Source organism: Podarcis liolepis (genome assembly GCF_965112155.1).
Source record: "Podarcis liolepis genome assembly, chromosome: Z".
Lineage (NCBI taxonomy): Eukaryota > Metazoa > Chordata > Lepidosauria > Squamata > Lacertidae > Podarcis > Podarcis liolepis.
The window spans coordinates 2,216,673-2,237,480 of record NC_139570.1 but is presented as its reverse complement, the minus strand read 5'-3'; the positions used below and the strand labels follow the sequence as shown (position 1 = coordinate 2,237,480).

General features: G+C 46.1%; 1 protein-coding gene and 1 long non-coding RNA gene across 3 annotated transcripts in view; one reads left to right on the top strand and one right to left on the bottom strand.

Moving 5' to 3' along the window:
- The window catches only part of LOC310698904, a 400,562-nt gene that overhangs the window by 306,680 nt on the left and 73,074 nt on the right, over window positions 1-20,808 (bottom strand). The window lies entirely within an intron of this gene.
- DOCK11 (dedicator of cytokinesis 11) overlaps window positions 1-20,808 on the top strand; it is a 162,846-nt gene that overhangs the window by 126,224 nt on the left and 15,814 nt on the right. For both annotated transcript variants that reach the window (XM_083486178.1, XM_083486177.1), the window contains 8 exons: window positions 1,641-1,856; window positions 1,951-2,008; window positions 10,767-10,873; window positions 11,332-11,454; window positions 14,123-14,236; window positions 15,044-15,190; window positions 16,262-16,472; window positions 16,986-17,176. In XM_083486178.1, coding sequence (XP_083342304.1) covers window positions 1,641-1,856; window positions 1,951-2,008; window positions 10,767-10,873; window positions 11,332-11,454; window positions 14,123-14,236; window positions 15,044-15,190; window positions 16,262-16,472; window positions 16,986-17,176 — 1,167 coding nt within the window. The remainder of the gene's footprint in view (window positions 1-1,640; window positions 1,857-1,950; window positions 2,009-10,766; window positions 10,874-11,331; window positions 11,455-14,122; window positions 14,237-15,043; window positions 15,191-16,261; window positions 16,473-16,985; window positions 17,177-20,808) is intronic.

Genomic DNA, 20,808 nt, shown 5'->3' with positions numbered 1-20,808 from the left:
TATCAACTGCAAGTAAGTTCACCCCACAATTCACCCCTGTTTATGCCTCCCCAGGTTGCCAAAACAGCCTCCTAGCTTTGCACCCTGCACACAGGTAGTGAAACCTGCAGGGTGGTGGGGTGCTTTTGGCTCATCCCTGAAAACGTGTATAATTTAAAACATCCAAAAGCAGTTACCTTTAAAAGCATGCTAAAAGCAATTACAATTAAAAGCATTCTTCCATCCAGTGATTTTGAGGTTGCTAGGAAAAGTGTTCTTCAGCCACGAAGTGCTTTGAAGTTTGATAACAGTGGAGGCAGGCACACCTCACTAGGGTGGCATTTCACAACCGGGGAGCCATCACCTTTTGAAGAACAGGTGTGGGGGCTTCCCATTTTGATGGGACTGGTTAATTTTCCTCAGCCCTGCGGTCACCTCTCCCTCCCCTGCAAAAAACTCTGCTGTTAGTTCCACATAATGGGGGGTGGGGGGTGCAAGTAGGTAGACTAATACCAGCTTGGGAGGAGGGGTGCGGTTTAGATGAGGAAGCTGCAAAGAGGGGTAAACATCTCCCTGCTGCGCAGATCGGGCAGGAGGGGGTGTGTGTGTGGCACTGCTGCTTTTACATTGAGATAAACTCTTCTGGAAGTTGGGAGATCTCTTGTTTGGGGCAGCAGTGCTTCCAAATACCAGCCGCTGAAAACAGCAGAAGGGGAGAAGGCACTTGTGCTTGAATCCTGCCATTGGCCTGATCCAGCAGGCTCTTCTTATGTTCTTATCTGACCCTAGAGGCTTCTCCAGACAACCTATTTAGAGTTCAGTTACCCTGATTCGCTTGTGCAAAGCTTATGCAGCAGCTGATTAGGGAGGGGTGTGGTACCTCTGTGCTAGAGCATCTGCTTTGCATGCAGAAGATTCCAGGTTCAATCCTTGATGACATCTCCAGGTAGGGATGTGAGAGACTTCTGCCTGAAACCCTGGACTGCTGCTGCCAGTCTGTGCAGACGATACTGAGCTAGCTGGATCCAGGGTCTGATTCAGCATGAAGCAGCTTCCTGTATTCTTAAACCATGCACTTTATTGAGCACTAATTCTTAATGGTTTATGGGGCAATTATGACCACAAGTATTCATTGTGCATTCATCCTGATCTGCTTGTGAGGAGTTTACACATCTTCCTGTTAGGAATTAATTTAGCTCAAGCTTTTATATCATAGAATTGTAGAGTTGGAGAAGACCCCGAGGGTCCTCTAGTTTAACCCCCTGCAAGGCAGGAATCTCAGCTCAAGCATGCATGACAGATGGCCATCCAGCCTCTGCTTAGAAACCTCCGAGGAAGGAGAGTCCAGAGCTGCACAAAGGAGACTCTTCTTTGTATTTCCCCATCACTTTCCAAACTGCAAAATGTCTCTGTGTTTTGGGGTTTTTAAAGTGAGAGTGTTGTGCTCGGGAGCCATTCATCCATTTCAGATGCACAAACAAAAGTTAATAAGAGCCTCTGCTGTGCCTGGCCATTGGCCAATCTAGTCCAGCATCTAATTTTCACAGTGGCCAACAAGAAGTTCCAGAATGTGCTTGAATCCCACAAACACAGTAAAGAGGCACCCCCAGCCCCCTGCTTCACATCTGCCTTCACCCTGACTCTTGGCTTTTTCATGTCAGTCGACGTCTTTTCCGTCTGAAGTGAAAGACCTGACCAAGAGGATCCGGACAGTGCTGATGGCCACAGCTCAGATGAAGGAGCATGAGAGGGACCCTGAGATGCTGGTTGACCTGCAATACAGTTTGGCCAAGTCCTACGCCAGCACACCAGAGCTGAGGAAGACCTGGCTGGACAGCATGGCCAAGATCCACTTCAAGAACGGAGATTTCTCCGAGGTAATTCATTTCTTTGCCTGGCCCTGGGCTGCCTGGATGAGACATGTGGGGCTGGGGGTTATTCATGGCACTAAACTCTGCCCTTGTTTTGCAGGCAGCCATGTGTTACATTCACATTGCGGCTTTGGTGGCAGAGTTCCTTCATCGAAAAAGTAAGTGTTTTTGAAGAAGTTTCAAGTGTGCAGAACTTCGGAAGGTTTCTTTCGTGCTGCAGGGCAATTGCAGTTGCATTGTGGAGTGTGGGCTCGTTTCTTCAGTTCTTGCATCATCTTGAAGCTGGCACACCATCCTGTGTTTTCTTTGTTTTGTAATGGATTGCTTTTGGATTCTGATGGCTTCAAGCCAGAGTCATTCCCACAATGGAGGAAGTTGGAGCCCAGGGGGATCTGGACCTGAGGGAGGGAGCAAAGTGGCAGCAGAGGCTGAGCTGAACCTCGGGTGGGTGAGGTTATGATGCTGTAGCTACATAGTCTTATAGCCTGGGTAGCCATCCATCAGGGACTGTTTGATTCCTGCATGGCAGGGGGTTGGGCCAGGTGTGTCCCTTCCAACTCTACAATTATATTCTTCTATCCTCCACCCCTAACCTTATAGGGCTGCAGCACCAGCCCCTCAACAGTAGAAATTCAGCAATTTAGCAACTGCTAAATTGTAACTTCACTTCTTGCAGGGAGGGAACCAGGCAGAGGGCCTTCTCGGTGGTGGCACCTGCCTTGTGGAACGCCCTCCCATCAGATGTCAAAGAGATGAACAACTACCTGACATTTAGAAGACATCTGAAGGCAGCCCTCTTTAGGGAAGCTTTTAATGTTTAATAGGTTATTGTATTTTAGTGTTCTGTTGGAAGCCACCTAGAGGGGCTGGGGAAACCCAGTCAGATGAACGGGGTAATAATAATAATAATAATAATAATAATAATAATAATAATAATAATTATTATTATTATTATTATTATTATTTATTTCAGTCCCATGATGAGGCCTGAATCCTGATTGGAAGGTATCCAAATGGTTCGCATTCTCCAGGCATGCTTGGAGTTGTTCAGCAACATAGTGGGTGGTACTGAGTTAGGTTTTCCTCAGAATAGACCCACTGAAATTAATGAAGTTAGGTTCATTAATTTCAATGGGTCTACAATGAAGGAAAGTGAGTTGACTAAGACCCAGTATTTTTTGGAAAATGTACATGACATTTCTGTCATCACCTGATGCCTTCACTTTGTGAATACAGTTTTCTGTCCTCACACACACTTGTATTGGAGAAATGCATAAGTATGTGCCATTTATTTATTGTCAAAAAGAGAAGTGGGACCCTTGCCAACCTTGTTGTGGATTTGGACCAGAATAAGGAACAAGCGCATGTGGTTTGCGGTTCATTGCTGCACTGGATTAAAATGGACTTTCCAGGGACCATTCCACCTCGCAATGTCAGAAATTAAATTCATGACTGTAGTACTTCATAGAAGGCAAACAATGGTTTCTGCAAAACTGAACCTGACTCTTTAGTCCAGGGCGTGAGGAGGGAGAAAGGGGCTTGTACAGGCATAATAATAATAATAATAAACTTTTATTTATATCCCGCCCTCCCCGGCCGAAGTCGGGCTCAGGGCAGTTAACATCAAAAATATAACATTAGTATAAAATCAAACAATATTTAAATGACAGGTCAAAATCAAATTAAAGTCTAATTAGATGGCTTTCCGCAGGGTTAGGGTTGGGAACAGTAAGTGCTCATCGGCCCAACTGTTTACGCTGGTCTTATATGGGCCTGTGAGAATGCTGGGAGGTACCTTTCATATTAGTTCTTATAAAAAAAGAAAAGGGGAGTCAGGCTGAGCCCTGACCAAAGGCCAGGCGGAACAACCCCGTCTTGCAGGCCCTGCGGAAAGATGTCAAATCCCACAGGGCCCTGATCTCTTGGGGCAGAGCATTCCACCAGGCCAGGGCCAAGGCCGAAAAGCCCCTGGCCCTGGTTGAGGCCAGCCTAATCTCTCTGAGCCCCGGGATCTTCAAGGTGTTATTATTTGTAGACCGTAAGGTCCTCCATGGGACATACCGGGAGAGGCGGTCCCGTAGGTACAAGGGTCCTAGGCCGTATAGGGCTTTAAAGGTCAAAACCAGCACCTTAAACCTGACCCTGTACTCCACCGGGAGCCAGGGCAGCTGGTATAGCACTGGGTGAATGTGAGCCTATAGCGAAGACCCCAAAAGGAGTCTCGCCGTGGCATTCTGCACCTGCCGGAGTTTCTGGGTCAGCTTCAAGGCAACTCCACATAGAGTGAGTTACAGTAATCAAGCCTGGAGGTGACCATCACATGGATCACAGTGGTGAGATCAGGGCGAAAGAGGTAAGGGACCAACTGCTTAGCACGGCGGAGATGGAAAAATGCCGCCTTTGTTGTGGCTGCAACCTGCGCCTCCCATGGAAAGGGAGGTGTCGAGGATTACACCCAAACTCTTGACAAAAGACGCTGGCACTAATTGCGTCCCCGCAAGAGATGGGAGTTGGCCTCCCAATCCCATATTGTCCCAACCCAGCCAAAGGACCTCTGTCTTCGAAGGATTTAGCTTCAACCGGCTCGCATGCAACCATCCAGCCACAGCTTCCAGACATCTGACCAGTGTGTCTGGGGCCAAGTCAGGTCGGCCTTCCATCAACAGATAGAGTTGGGTGTCATCAGCATACTGATGGCAGCCCAGACCAAAGCTCTGGACAAGCTGGGCAAGGGGGTTCATAAAGATATTAAAAAGCATCGGGGAGAGAATTGCACCCTCCGGCATTCCACACACCAAGGAGTGGTGCAACAACAGCTCCTCCCCTAACACCACCCTCTGTCCCCGACCAGAAAGGAAAGAGCGCAGCCATTGTAAGACTGTGCCCTGAATCCCCACGTCGGCAAGGCGGTGGTCCAGGAGTTCGTGATCGACCATGTCAAAGGCTGCTGACAAGTCTAAAAGGATCAGCAGCCCCGACCGGCCTCAATCCAACTGCCTACGGAGATCATCTGTTAGGGTGACCAAAGCTGTCTCGGTCCCATGACCAGCACGGAAGCCGGACTGGAATGGATCCAAGGCCGATTTTTCATCCAGAAATCCACCAAGCTGTTCAGCAACCACTCTCTCAATCACCTTACCCAGATATGGAAGGTTCGAAACTGGGCGGTAATTGGATAGATCTAAAGGATCTAATGATGTTTTCTTTAAGAGCGGGCGCACCACTGCCTCCTTCAGCTCCCCTGGGAATGTCCCCATGCCAAGGGACAAATTAATGATGTCACCCAGGGGGGCCTGCACCTCATCTGGACACGCTCTAATCAGCCAGGATGGGCACAGGTCAAGAGGACAGGTGGTGGGCTTTCCAGCTTGGAGGAGTCTGTCCACATTGGCTGGGAGTATCCGATGTGGACGTGGTCCAATACTGGATCTGAAACAGTCAAGGGGCCTCCAGTTCTGTTATTGTATCCAAATTGGCAGGGAGGTCACGGAGGAGCAACAAAACTTTCTCCGCGAAAAAGCTCGCAAATGCCTCACAGCTGTGTGTCAGATTCATATTTAAATCAGGCCTTCCAGATACCCAATTATACTAGAGACCTCATTATACTAAAAGGTTGTGCCGGGCAAGAGCTAGCGGATGCAATGGAAGCTGCGAAGTAAGATTTCTTAGCAGCTTTCATAGCAATCTCATATGCTTTCATAAGCGTCCTATATGATGTTCTTGACACCTCTGTCGCAGGCTCCCTGCCATACTCACTCTAGCCCAGTGTTTCCCAACCGGTGTTCCGCGGCACACTAGTGTGCCGCGAGATGTTGCCTGGTGTGCCGCGAGATGTTGCCTGGAGGGAGGCGGGCGAGTCCAAAAAAGGTTGGGAAACACTGCTCTAACACACGCCAGCCGGGGTCTGCCTCCGCGTTGCATCAGCTTCCTCTACGTTGTAGAACACAGAGTTCTTATTTTGGGAAGGTTTGAGGGGTCGGACTAAGCGGGTTGGGGGCTGGTCTGGGCTTCCGCTCCCTCCCCTCCCCATGGAGTGTACCTGCGGTGCAAGGAGGCGCTCTGAGCCACTGCTCTGGGAAAGGAAGGAGGGCGAGGCGGCCTGGCCAAGTGCAGGGGAGACCCGTAGTGGGGAGCAGGGGGAGGAGGAGGCACCGAGGAATGGAGGCGGGGGAGACTCCCTCGCTTTGCAGAAACTGCAAAAAACGAGGCAGGAATTGGGTTTGTTTTTGTAGCTCAGGACATGCTTCGCTTCTGGTGTGCCTAAGGCAGCCGCCCCAATTATCCCCTAGCCCGTCTTTCCAGGTGCTGCCCCCCCTCCACAAAGGGCCATAGAACTGTAGAGTTGGCAGGGGTCCCAAGGGTCATCTAGTCTTAAGTTTCTCTTTCAAAAACGAAACGTGGGTTAAAGCGGCGGCGGCGCCCCCCACTCACTTTCCTGCTCTGGCTTCCCTAACAGTTTTCCGAGTTGCGTCACTGGATCCAGCCCCCTTTTCCACAGGTGACACGGGGCTGGAGGGAGGGAAAGAGGGCTTTACGTCGCGCACGAAGGCAGCCTCCTAGAAGCGCTCTGGGCCGGCGCCGTTTCGCCGAAGGCGCCGGAGGACCCCCACCCTCAGCTCCTTCAGAAAGGACTGGAGCGGAATAGCCCTTTCTCTTCTTCCCCAACCCTTGTCGTTGGAGGAGTCCCTCAGTCCCTCGCTTTGCTGCCTCCCCCCCCACCCCCAAAGCTTGGAGGTTCCCCGGCAAGGGGGAGGGAAAAAAATCGAAACTTACACTTTCGTGCATCCCTCCCGGCGTGACGCTGCACGCTGACGTCACGGGGCTGTAATGGTGGTGTGCCTCGAGATTTTTTTCATCAAACAAGTGTGCCTTTGCCCCAAAAAGGTTGGGAAACACTGCTCTAGCCGTCTGAGGTCCCGCTTCATTTTCCAGAGCTCCTCGGTGAACCAGGGGGCCCAGTTTCTGCAGGGTCGCAGAGGGCGTCTAGGTGTGATCTCATTGATGGCTGCCAAGAGCCGGGTATTCCAACCCTCAACAAGCTCACCCAGTGAGCCGCCAGGGGGAGCAGGGTCCCACAAGGCCTGATGGAATCTACCAGGGTCCCTCAGCCTCTGCGGGCGAGCCCAAATCAGCTCGCCACCTAAGCAGGGTGGGGGTGGAAAGTCAATCCTGGCTTTCAGAGCGTAGTGATCAGACAATGGCACCTCCACGAAGGGGGCCATGATCACTTCTACGCCTGCTCCAAGGACCAAATCCAGCATGTGGCCTGCTTGATGTGTGGGGCCCAAAACAAACTGGGAGAGCCCCCACTGGTATGAAGTTTACGGCATGTAGTGCCTTAAAAGAGAATTTAATGAAAATGATTTACAGGTGGTACATAACACCAGTCAAGCTTGCAAAAATTTACCATTTGCCCGATAATAAATGTTGGAAATGTAATGAAACTGAAGGTACATTCTTTCACCTTTGGTGGACATGCCCAAAGATTAAGGCATTTTGGGAGATGATCTATAATGAAATGAAAAAGGTATTTAAATATACCTTTCTGAAGAAACCAGAGGCCTTTCTCCTGGGCATGATTGGCCAATTGGTGCCAAAGAAGGATAGAACTTTTTTCATGTATGCCACAACAGCAGCAAGAATAATTATCGCAAAGCACTGGAAGACACAAGATCTACCCACCAGGGAAGAATGGCAGATGAAGCTGATGGACTACATGGAACTGGCGGAAATGACTGGCAGAATTCGAGACCAGGGAGAAGAGTCGGTGGAAGAAGATTGGAAAAAATTTAAAGTATATTTACAGAAATATTGTAAAATTAAAGAATGTTAGAAGGATGCTGGAACGAAGTTATATGGCTTTAGCAGAAATGTTATAAAGACTTAAGTAAAAATAGATTGTTAATGGAACAAAGTGGAAAATTTAAGGTTAGGGTGTTTTAAATTAAATTTTAGAATGAAAATTTAGAAAGATGGAAAGGACTTGCTGAAATAGCTAATTGAACTAGAATACAGTGGTGCCCCGCAAGACGAAATTAATTCGTTCCGCAAGTTTTGTCGTCTAGCAAATTTTTCGTCTTGCGAATCACGAAATCCCATAGGAATGCATTGAAAATCAATTAATGCGTTCCTATGGTCAAAAAAAGTCCAAACAAAGCCAAATTTGGTACAACAAGAGTTTATTAACTGCTCTTTAAAGTCACACATACTGTAAAGAGCAGTTCAAAAATTGAAGGGAAAATAAATTAACTTTATAAACATGATAGAAAAACATTTAAAAATCAACAAAGTGTACAGTACATTTTCTAAGACTCTGGGGGACCACTCGAAGAAGGCTCCTCTTCCACTCTTTGCTTCTTGCTGAAGAACCCCCTCCTCAACTGTTCCCCCAGCCACCCACCACACAGAAATTCAAATCCAGATTTTTTAAAAAAAACAGCAGAGTAGCCCAATGGTCACAGAAAATCATAAAAATTCCCAAAACAGCCCCACAAGCTCCCAGATTCCTGCAGAAACCTCTCCAGCTGTTCCCCCAGCCAGCCAGCACTCAGAAATTCAAACTCAGGGGAAAAAAATTAAAAAAAAACAAACTGGCCCAATGGTCACAGAAAATCATAAAAATTCCCCAAAAAGGCCCACAAGCTCCCAGATTATCGCAAACCCCCCCACAACACCAAGTCCTTGAATCCCAAACACCCCAACCCAAAATCCAAAACCCCCCAAAAAAGTTTTAAAAGTTTAACTTACCAAATGGATGCAAGAGAAGTTCTGGAAAAGTTTTGGAAAAGCTTCAAAAGTGAGCAAAGTCTGAGAAAAGGCTGCAAAACCACGTGCTAACAGTTGCTCCTCGAAGTCAAGGCGCAACTGTAGCTGTTCAAGCTAAGCACCCTTGGTTTTAACAGTTTTAAGAAAAAGGAAACAAAGTCGCGAGACGTTTTCGTCTTGCGAAGCAAGCCCATAGGGAAATTCGTCTTGCGAGGCAAATCGAAAACGGAAAAACCTTTCGTCTAGCGAGTGTTTTGTCTTGCGAGGCATTCGTCTTGCGAGGTACAAAAAAGGGAGGTGTGAGGAGGTCGATAAAACAAGTACCGTATATGAAAGGTAAAGACATGGAAAGGTTGGATGTGTTTTTAAATGCTTTTGTTTTGTTTCTTTGTGGTTTTATTGTATTGGGTTTTTTTCTTTCTTTTTTGTTTTTTTATGTATTGTATTGTATTGCTTTGCTTTGTTTAACTCTTTTTTCTTTTTGTAATTTTTGTAACTCTTAAACTTTTAATAAACATTACTTTAAAAAAAATTAAAAAAACAAACAAACTGGGAGAGCCCTAGTGTCGCCATGGAAGACACCAGGTCCAGAGCCTGTGAGGAGGGGGCGGCATCAGCATGGACGTTGAAGTCTCCCAATACCAGTAGGTTAGGGAACTCCAAGGCCCAGCCGGCAATCACCTCCATCAGGCCTGACAGGGTGGCTGCTGGTGCGCTAGGTGGCCGGTACACCAGCCAGACAGTCAAGCTCACCTCGGTGCCCTACACCAGGCCAACACATTCAATGCCGGGGATCGATGGCGATGGTAGAGCCCTGAAAGAGCAATCTTCCCAGATTAACAGTGCCACCCCTCCCCCCCCCCCCCGGCCCACAGTCCGCAACTGGTGGAGGACGGAGAAACACTAGGGGTAGGGATCAGGCCTGGGTTCCAAATGCACCCCTCTAGTCTTGCCCTCCTCAGCCTTCACCAGCCTTACTTCATACGCAGTCCCATGCAAAATTGGGTGTATTTGCCAGGCTGAGATATGCCCTTGGGTAAGGTTATTGAGAGAGCGGTTGCTGAACAGCTTGGTGGATTTCTGGATGAAAAGTCGGCCTTGGTCATGGGAACAAGACAGCTTTGGTCACCCTAACAGATGATCTCCGTAGGCAGTTGGATTGAGGCCGGTCGGGGCTGCTGATCCTTTTAGACTTGTCAGGAGCCTTCGACATGGTCAATCACAAACTTTTGGACCACCACCTTGCCGACATGGAGATTCAGGACACAGTCTTACAGTGGCTGCGCTCTTTCCTTTCTGGTTGGGGACAGAGGGTGGTGTTAGGGGAGGAGCTGTTGTTGCGCCACTCCTTGGTGGGGAAAAATGTTTACATTTACCCCCCCCCCCAAAAAAAAAACCAAGAGTCCTTTTTGTTGGGAATAACCTAGACAGAAATCCCGAGGTGCCAGAAAAGTTTATTTATGTATGCAACAACAACAGCCCATGTTCTGTTAGCCCCCAAATGGAAAGTGAGCAAGGTCCCTTGTCAAGAGGACTGGCAGTTTAAGATGTTAAAATATTCAGAACTTGCAGGCTTAACACACAGAATAAGAGAGCAAGAAGAACCTATATTGAAAGGAGAGAGGTAAATATTTATTTAATATATGGAAAATTATTGTACACAGCTGAAAACTCTGGCACCATTAAGATAAATTCAACAGAGTAAACAATATTGGATTGTAAAAGTGGGGAATTGATTTGAATGGCTATACAGTAGTAAAATATGCAGGAATGTACGATATGTAATATGAATCATGGAAGGAGAAGAAGGGAAGTCATTGGATATTTTAAATTTTGTAAAATGTTTATTTTGAAATGTAGAAAAGAGATTTTTTGCAGGATTTCATATGGTTGTAAATTGTACTTCATTGTTCCTGGCTTGTAAGCTGCTTTAAGAGGCATTTTTTCTTGAAAAGCGGTGGGCATATTTATTAAAGTAAATAAATGAAACAATGAGCAAATCATGCACGAGACAGCTAGATTCCATGCCCTGCAGTACAAACACACAGACAGCAGTCAGTGCTAGTGACGCCAGGGGCAGGTAAAATGTGAGGTGCATAATCTCTATGTGGTTTGTTCCCTTCCCACGGATCTTTCTCCTTCTGACTGTAGAACTATTTCCAGCTGGATGCTCATCTTTCAAGAAAATTACGCCCAATATTGATGAAGAGGGGGCGATGAAAGAAGACGCGGGGATGATGGACGTTCATTACAGTGAAGTAAGGCAGGCTATTGTACACTGACAGCAGAGTGTGTGTGCAGTTTTCATGAAGACTCCAGCATGCAGGGTGGGAGATTTATATTTGTCCTAGTGAGAGACCCCCTGTTCCGCCTCTGGTGATAATTGTAAGATTGGAGGGAGGCTGTTATTGGGTTAAGGTTAAGGTTTACAAACACACCACACATTTACTGAGGTCTCAGTGAAAATTGTCATTATCTGCCTGCTATTTTTTTAATAGTAAAAAACAACAACTGGATGTGCTGGGTGGTGATCGCACTATTCGAATAACATCTGGTTGTGCTCTTAGGATGGAACCGTTCCAAACAGTCATCTGATCTTGTTCTGCATTTTCTGCTGTGTTGATTTCTGTCCCTTCAGAAAAAGCACGATGATCCCAGCAACTTTCCCCTTGTTTAATCTTTTTTTTAAAAAAATTAAATAAAATTCTTCCTTCAGGAGGTCCTGGTAGAACTATTGGAGCAGTGTGTTGATGGCTTGTGGAAAGCAGAGCGTTATGAAACCATCTCGGAGATTTCGAAGCTGATCATTCCAATCTATGAGAAACGACGCGAGTTTGAGGTACTGGCTCACAACACAATCCTATATGCACATCTGTTGAGAAGTAAGCTCCATTAAGTTCAGCAGAAATTTGCCTCAGGTCAGTGGACAGCCTTCACCAATCAGGTGCCCACCAGATGTTTGATGGGCTGCAGTTCCCATTCGCTCTGGCCACAGAGGCTGTTGGCTGGGGTTGGAGGGAGTTGTCCCCTTGGAACATCTGGACAGCATCAGGAGGGAAGGCATGGAATCCAAATCAGCCTTTCATTATAGCAGCCCTCCATACAGGGGATGGCCACCAAAACTGTGACTTAAGGCTCATAGCTAACTTCATGGGGACTGAGAAGCTTAACATGTGACAGCATCCCTACTGCACCCTGGAACCTGTGCCATGTGGGGAGGAGAGTTCCTGGCCAAGCAGAGTGTACCCCATGCCCACGTTTAGACCCTGCTGCAGTCACCAGGTGAAATAGATATTTTATCCCAGCTGCCTTTCATCAAATAGCCTAAAAATTCCCTTAGTGCCTCCTGACATCTCTCAAGGAAGTACAGAACTTGGCACTAGACATAGCATGGTATGTTAAAGGAGACTCCAAGGTTTTAAATTAAGATTTAAAAGTTCATTAAAAAGATAAAAAGTGGTTCTTAGGAAAAATGTTTAGATGCAAGAAACCTTACAGGCACGCAAAAACATCCTCTCCACTTTAAGCAGAAGCAGAAATAAGGAAAGAGTTAAATTCCATCCACTCTGCTTGAAAATAAAAAGGTCCCTTACCCTTTATACTGAGCTTGTACTGAGCAAGCTTTCAGGTCTTCAAGACCTGATCTTCAGGCTCAGTAATAACAACACTTAACATTTGTGTTGTGCTTCCAACTGCAAAAAGCACTTCAAATGCAATATCTTGTAATCCTCACAGCCTTCCTCAACCTCGGCCCTCCAGATGTTTTGAAACTACAATTCCTATCATCCCTGACCACTAGTCCTGCTAGCTTGGGATCATGGGAGTTGTAGGCCAAAAACATCTGGAGGGCCGAGGCTGAGGAAGCCTGCTGTAAGTGGTACTATCCCCTCTATTGCAAAGCAAAGTTGTGGGAGATTGAGGGTAAGGAAGGGCAGCATGCCCAAGGCTACCTGATGAGTTCATGGCAGAGGTGAAATCTGAGCTAAGGAGGGAGGAACAAAGAAGTTCAAAATTTTGGCAGCTTTTAGGCTTGCCTTTACATTGAAGAGTGCAGGAGAGGAACTCTTCTGGATCAGACCATGGCATATCTAGTCCAGCATCCTGTTCTCACAGTGGCCAGCCAGATCCCTGTGGGAAACCAGCAAGCCAGACCCGAGTGCAAGAGCATCTGATACTCAGAGGCACAAAGGCCTCTGACAGTGAAGGGAGAGCTTAGCCACCAAGGCTAGTAGCTGCTGATAGCCTGTTCCTCCATGAATCTGTCTGGTCCTCTTTTATAGCCATCCCCATGGGTAGCCATCCCTGCCTCCTGTGGCAGCTGTGTGAAGGCTTTGCTTTGCAATATTCAACTGCTTAGTAATATTCAGCTGCTTGCTACCTTTATTTGGGTGTTTTTTTTTAAAATGAACCTCTCTGTGTTTTTAATATCAATTCAGAGACAAAAACGAGAAGCTATAGCAACAACACCAAAAGAATCAGCCATGAAATATGGTTCTTTTCCTTAAAAAAAATAAAAAATGACTTTTCTTGATACATATTTTAGGTTAACAACAACAACAAACAAACAAGACACATATAACATAACTCGACTATAAATTTAATTCCAGTGCTGCTTGGGGATGCACAAAAAAAGGAAAGTCCCAAACAATCATGGAGAAGATGTAGAAACAGCAATATGGAAGGCCCGCAGAGATAATTTATGAAATTTAATTTATAGGTCAAAATGTTTAAGTATAATACCTGCCATAAAGGGCAATGAAAATCTGGGGGAAGGGCTATTCCCTGTTGTCACAAAACAAATTCAGCAAACAAATCCAGACATTCTAAAAACAATTATAATTAAAACATCTCAAACCAATTCAAGCTTAAAAGATCCTAGAAGCTGTTGAAGTTAAAAACATTCTTCCATCCGATGATCTTAGGGTTGCCATGTATGTTCAGCCTCCACATATCTAAGTAAACAGGGATGTATTCAAAATCCTCCTGAAAGTTACTAATGATGATGACAGGTGCGCCTCACTAGGGAGGGCATTCCACAACTGTGGAACCACCACAGAAAAGGCCCTGTCATGGATCAGTGCCAACCGGGCAGTCCCCAGTGTCCAAGAATGAGAAAATCAATGCTGGAGACCAAACGCTGAAGACCAGGAGTGGGTGAGGGTGTTCAGGGGTAAACAGCCGAGCAATTGCTTCAGGGTTTGTGCGGTGTGTGTGGGTGTGTGGGTGTGCACACTTACTCATTCTTCCCCATTTGTCAAACAACTGGGAGAAAGGTCAAATCCCGAGCTCTGCTCATGATGCAGAAACAGCCCCAACTCTGAGTCAGTGGTGCACAGCCATCCTCAACTCTCCAGTGAAAGTATCACAAGTAAATCTTTGATGGCAAAGCACAGCTCCTTGGGTTGGTTCTCAGCCCCACAACAAAGTTTGCAGATGTTGATAAGCAGGCTTTGAGCTTCAGCAGGGCTTGAACCATTTGGCCAATTCTGTTTTTGCTTCGTCTCCAGAAACTTACGCAAGTGTACAGAACACTTCACGGCGCTTACACTAAAATCCTGGAAGTGATGCAGACTAAAAAAAGGCTGCTGGGCACTTATTTCCGAGTTGCTTTTTATGGACAGGTAAGTGTCTCAGTCGCTTGGGGAGTCACTCAGTGGCAGAGCATCTGCTTTGGTTGCAGAAGGTCCCAGGTCCAGTCCCCAACCACATCTCCACAGAGGGCTTGCTGCTGGAGAGCTGCTGCCTGTCAATGCAGAGATGGACCCTTGGTCTGACTGGTATAAAGCAGCTGCCTCCTATGTTCCCCAGACTGACAGCTGACGTGATCAGCACCAAAATCCTTGATCTTGAGTGGCCTTTGCAAACTAGTCATTTCCCCCTCTGCATTAGAAATCGCAAAAATTATTTTTAGAAATTACCTTGCTGTCCACAGGCACAAGTGAGTGATGTAGCTATGCTTGGCAAAGGAAATTAAAACCTGTGTTCAGAATGCAACATTTACATCTGGACAAGCTGCTTTCTATAACCTTTATAAATCATGTGGATTGGGGAAATTTGCACCACTTTTGCACTCTTTTGCTTGCTGCTTTGCATAATTTATTTTGGTTTTGTCTAGTGATAAGATGGGAAAGGGAGCTAAATCCTCTCTATTTTCCCACTCACTCTTACTAATCTACTCCTTTAACATCTGCTATTCCAGTAGGCGTTGGCCGCGCACTCGCAAGCATGAGGACATGGAACAGCCATGAGGACTAGGAAGTTGTTTTAGGAAAGGAGAATCTAGGAAAGCTAAATTCTGCACCCAGCACTACATTCATCACTTGCTATGCACTTCTGAGCATAGGGTAGATGTTTGATTTGTAGTCACTGCAACCATTTTTAAATTCCTTCCAATCATGTTGTTTGTTGTGCATTTCTGATCAACAAAGGCTTTCTTTGAAGAAGAGGATGGCAAGGAATACATCTACAAAGAGCCTAAGCTAACAGGTCTATCAGAGATCTCCTTCCGCCTGCTGAAACTTTATGGGGACAAATTTGGAGCAGAGAATGTCAAAATCATCCAGGACTCAAATAAGGTGACACAGAAATGCTTGCAGTCCTCCCCTCTCTTGGCAGCGCCCACCCTCATACAATGTAAAAGTAAAGGTACCCCCTGACCATTAGGTCCAGTCGCAGATGACTCTGGGATTGCGGCGCTCATCTCGCTTTATTGGCTGAGGGAGCAGGCATACAGCTTCTGGGTCATGTGGCCAGCATGGCTAAGCCGCTTCTGGCAAATCAGAGCAGCGCACGGAAACGCCATTTACCTTCCCGCCGGAGCGGTACCTATTTATCTACTTGCACTTTGACGTGCTTTCGAACTGCTAGGTTGGCAGGAGCTGGGACCGAGCAACGGGAGCTCACCCCATCGCGGGGATTTGAACTGCCGACCTTCCAATCAGCAAACCCTAGGCTCTGTGGTTTAGACCACAGCGCCACCCGCCACCAATGTAGGAGCAGGCATTGCAGAAAGGAATAGAGATGTTGTTCTGAGATCTGCCTCTCACTTGTGATCGAGGGAGATCACAAACCGTGATCCATTTTTGTCAGGGAAAGGGTCTGCCCATGGAAAACTAATCAGAGAGCTTGAGGTAGGCACCTCTTGCCTTGCTGGCTGCCTTGGAAGCATTTCTATACAGTTCTTGGCCGATTGGAAGGCTGGGCTAGGAAAAGCCAATTTTAGCCAGGGATGTCATCCAATAGCGATGCAAGAATAAACCTCCTAAGATTGGGTACATTCATATGACAATTTATTCTGTTTGCACATTTCCCCAACAGTTGACTTCTGTCAGCATTATAATTCAGATTTCACATGACATAAAAGCCACTTCCAGAAATATACTGGAAGGCAGCATTCACATGAGAGTTTATTCCCTTTCCATGACATTTCCCAAATGGTTAAGTTCCACATGTTTGAGCTTTCACATGACATAAGTCACTTCTAGAAAAAAGTGGGATATAGTGCAAATTTAGTACTCATTTTCTGCCACTGGAAGAAAAGCAGCAGGAGAGCAGCAGGTCATGTGGCTCTTAGATTCTTGGTCCACGATCCCTGATTGTGGTGCAGAGCTAGGCTCTTTCCTTACTCATTTTCTCACTTTCTTCAGGTGAATGCCAAAGACCTGGACTCCAAGTATGCGCACATTCAAGTGACTTATCTGAAGCCCTACTTTGATGAGAAAGAGCTCTCAGAGAGGAAGACAGATTTTGAAAGGAACCACAACATCAACCGATTTGTGTTCGAGACACCATATACTTTGTCTGGGAAAAAACATGGGAGTGTGGAAGAGCAGTGCAAGAGGCGGACGATCCTTACCAGTGAGATTCGTCTTCTAAGATGCTGGGAAAGGGTACAGGCAGCAGGGAGAGAGGGCCATGCTATGTATGTCAACAAAACGTGTTTTGATGGTGATTTATGCAGTCAGCTGCTTTTAATTCCCCATCATGAGAAGGAATGTGGGATCAAAAGATAACACCCATCTGAGTTTGCTTTTTTTCCTCCTCCTTCTTAATCCATTTTCCTTTCATGCCATGTGTTTATACATCACAAGCATGAGGGCAGGGACTCCCTTACCAGTGCATTTGTGAGTTGCCCTGGGAGCCTGGGGTGTTTTTTTTTTTGTTTTTTGTTTTTTTGCACAAGAGCAGGAAAAAAATGTTTTAGATAGATAAAAGAGGTTTTGAAAAGAATCTAATTAATTAGAACCTTGTGGGGCCATTCATGCAAGGAGTGTTTATCTAAAGTTAATGTCACAAGTTTGGGTATGTGGCTCTACCCACACAGGACTCCTTGTGCACATGCCACCATTTTTGTTTACTCTCCCCTTCCAGCATCCAACTCCTTCCCCTACGTCAAAAAGAGGATTCCCGTCAGTCACGAGCACCAAGTCAATCTGAAGCCGATCGATGTGGCAACTGATGAAATCAAGGCAAAGACGGGCGAGCTGCAGCAACTGTGTACTTCAGCAGATGCTGACATGATCCAACTGCAGCTGAAGCTTCAAGGCTCCGTTTCAGTGCAGGTTGGTGGCTGGGCACACTATAAATCACCCCCACTATCATCATCATCAATTTATTCATCACCTTCAAACAACTATCACATCAGGGGTTGCTTTGCCACATGACTGTTGTAAGTCATTCTGAATTGCTTTTTGCCGGGGGGAGGGGGGAGTGACTGATAAATTTAATAATAAAATAGTTAAACACATACAAGAACACATACAAGAAACCCCAGCAAATTCATTTAAAATGAGACTGGAACCCTCATGCCCTTGATAGAAACACTGTGCTGGCTAGAGGCCAGTTTGCTTTTTCAGAAACTGCCAACTGACATCAGTTCCCAGCAACCTCGAGATCATTGGATGGAAGGTTTTTGAATTGTAATTGTTTTTAGAATGTTTTTAACTGTGATGGCATTTACAGGTTCGTAAATTGCAATTGTTTTAAGAATGTCTTGATCCATTTCGGAATGCTTTTGCTTTTCCGTTTGTTTCAACTTAGGTATCTGTTTGCAGCCCTGGGCCTTCTGTGCCAGTTGTAGGACCGGAGAAGGTTGATACTGCGGGAGGCAATCTTTTGGGTATTTGGGTGCTAGGCTGCTTAGGGCTTTGTACTAACGTGGTGGATTGATCCCAGTAGCTCACTGGCAGCCAGTGCCGTGCTCTCAAGATTCATGACATGTGGTCCTTTCTCCAGCCTAGCTGCCACATTCTGCACTAGCTGCAGCCTCTCACGTTTCCTTAGTGCACTATGTTCCTACAACAAACAGGCCTTTCCTGCTGTGATGCCAAAGAGGCTCACCTGTCACTGACAGCTTGTTGCTGACAGACAAAGAGCACCTTGTCTGCCCAGGCATTTTAGACTTTAAGATTATTTATATTTTTCTAGTTTGCTGCTCCATTGTTTTCAGTTTTAATTTGTTTTGTCTGCTTTCTCATTATAATCATTTATCATCATCATCATCATCATCACCATCATTATTGCATATTTATTTATACCCTGCCTTTTTCCCTGACAGGGACTCAAGGCAGCTTACAGATAAAATAAGAACAGCTAAAAACATATTGGGGAGGGGAATCATTAAAAAACAATTAAACATTAATAGAATTAAAACTATATAAAAAGATCTATTAAAATATCTATATATAAAAAGAAAAGAGCTATTAAAAACATACAGATAATTGCAATAAAAACAGCATGGCACCAACCCTTTCATTAAAACCAGACAGTTCCCAAAAGCCAGCGGAAGCACAACAAGGAGGGAGCCAGTCTAACTTCTCTAGAGAGGACTTTCCAAAGTCTGGGAGCAGCCACCGAGAAGACCTTCTCCCACGTTCTTACCAAAGGGTCCCTTTTTACTGTTTTTAAATTACAGTTATCATGGTGCGAATTAAGCATTATTCACACCTTTGTATGTCGCCCTGGACTCTAGCGACAAAGAGTGGCTAACAAACATTTTAAATAAATAAATGGCGCTTCCCTTGTTTTCCTGGATTCTTTATTCCCACTATTCATAGAATCATAGAATCATAGAGTTGGAAGAGACCACAAGGGCCATCGAGTCCAACCCCCTGCCAAGCAGGAAACACCATCAGAGCACTCCTGACATATGGTTGTCAAGCCTCTGCTTCAAGACCTCCAAAGAAGGAGACTCCAACACACTCCTTGGCAGCAAATTCCACTGTCGAACAGCTCTTACTGTCAGGAAGTTCTTCCTAATGTTTAGGTGGAATCTTCTTTCTTGTAGTTTGGATCCATTGCTCCGTGTCCGCTTCTCTGGAGCAGCAGAAAACAACCTTTCTCCCTTCTCTATATGACATCCTTTTATATATTTGAACATGGCTATCATATCACCCCTTAACCTCCTCTTCTCCAGGCTAAATATGCCCAGCTCCCTTAGCCGTTCCTCATAAGGCATCGTTTCCAGGCCTTTGACCATTTTGGTTGCCCTCCTCTGGACACGTTCCAGTTTGTCAGCGTCCTTCTTGAACTGTGGTGCCCAGAACTGGACACAGTACTCCAGGTGAGGTCTGACCAGAGCAGAATACAGTGGCACTATTACTTCCCTTGATCTAGATGCTATACTCCTATTGATGCAGCCCAGAATTGCATTGGCTTTTTTAGCTGCCGCGTCACACTGTTGCAATTTTCTTTCTAAACTGCATGAGACAACAACCAGTTTTCCTGGCAAATGTTGCTCGATAAGGTGTTGTGTACCATAATGGCACCACATAAATAATGGTTTTCCTGGTAATAGACAAGGCACCCAGCCACTTTGGCATGATTGGGGCTGTGAGCATTTATGCACTGTTTGTGTTTGACTACCATTAGTGGCTTGGAAACATGGACATTTAAGTTAAGAGGTACAAAAGGAGTGAAGCTGTTATGTATGTTCTTTAGGAATGGTAAAGATGGACACTGCAATGGGAGTGACAGAAATACTGAGCAACAAGATTCCACTAGCACAACAGTTGTGTAATATTAAAACTCAATCGTCCACTAGCTCAAGAGCCCTTGCACTAGCAGACAATGTTGGATCCCACCCAGCCTCAATAAAAATGGGCCTCTATCCAGTGTATAAAATTTCTTTAGTCCAAGTGTCGCTTATTATTCTAAACAGCCTGGCAGAAAAGATAGGTTCTCAGTTGATTCTATGTTGATTCCAACCAAAGCTTCAAGGGGAGGGTCCCTTCCTCCACTATGAGTCCAAGCCATACCTGAAACAGTGGAATTCCAAGGCTCAGCTGGCTAGACCTGACAATCTTGTGTTCCACATCTTTGTTGTTGGCATCCGTCTGTCTCAAGAGACAATGGAGGGCACCTCCAGGGGTGAAGTCAAACCACTGTATTAGCAACACCAAAGTGACCTCCCCAGGATGCAAGCTTGGGCAGTGTGTCTGGAGGTCCTAGTCTGCCCAGGTGGCAAGACCCCTCCCTCTCGGCTTCATTGATGTGGTCCAAAGGACGTCTGGCACCAGCTTGGCTGCAGGAGTTGCCGGAAGGAGGTGTGCAAGGCGCCATCCAACCCTCTTAGGGACTCCACTCTGGGTTTGTGTAGGGTTCACGTCTTAGCTATTTATTCTCCTGAAGATATCCTGCAGGGCAATAGAGGTTTAAGATCAGGGTTTTCCTTCTCCTAGGTGGGATACTTCCCTGTCTTCACATGCATGGGAAGTTCCTAATTCACTGGGGGTTTGAGACCCCTTGCTACCCTCACCTGGTATAGCCAGCCAGTCAAAGCCATTTCCCAGGGTGTGGTCGCTGTCTCATGCTGACAGCTTCTATGAGCCACAGGTGAGAGCTGAGTGCAGGGTGGGGACCAAAGGTGACAAACTTCCCAAGGAGTATGACATGTCCTCCACCAGAGGTACTACCCCATGCCTTAATACCCCATACACCCCACAAAAAATCTTTGTACCTTGTAGATTTTGCATTTATTATACAGCTCTCACCTCTTATTTTCATCTGTCAAACTGGTCTGGTTTTCATCACTTGATCTAAGAGAGGGGCTGACAGTAAGCGGATTAGGCTCTGTGATCTCCTTACTCCCATCCAGACTTGAGTCTCTGTAGTTTGGAATTCTTGCATTTCTTGTCTTCCTCTGCTGGGGGTGCCTTCACACAAGTGCGTGTTCCCAAATTACTTTTTGATGATG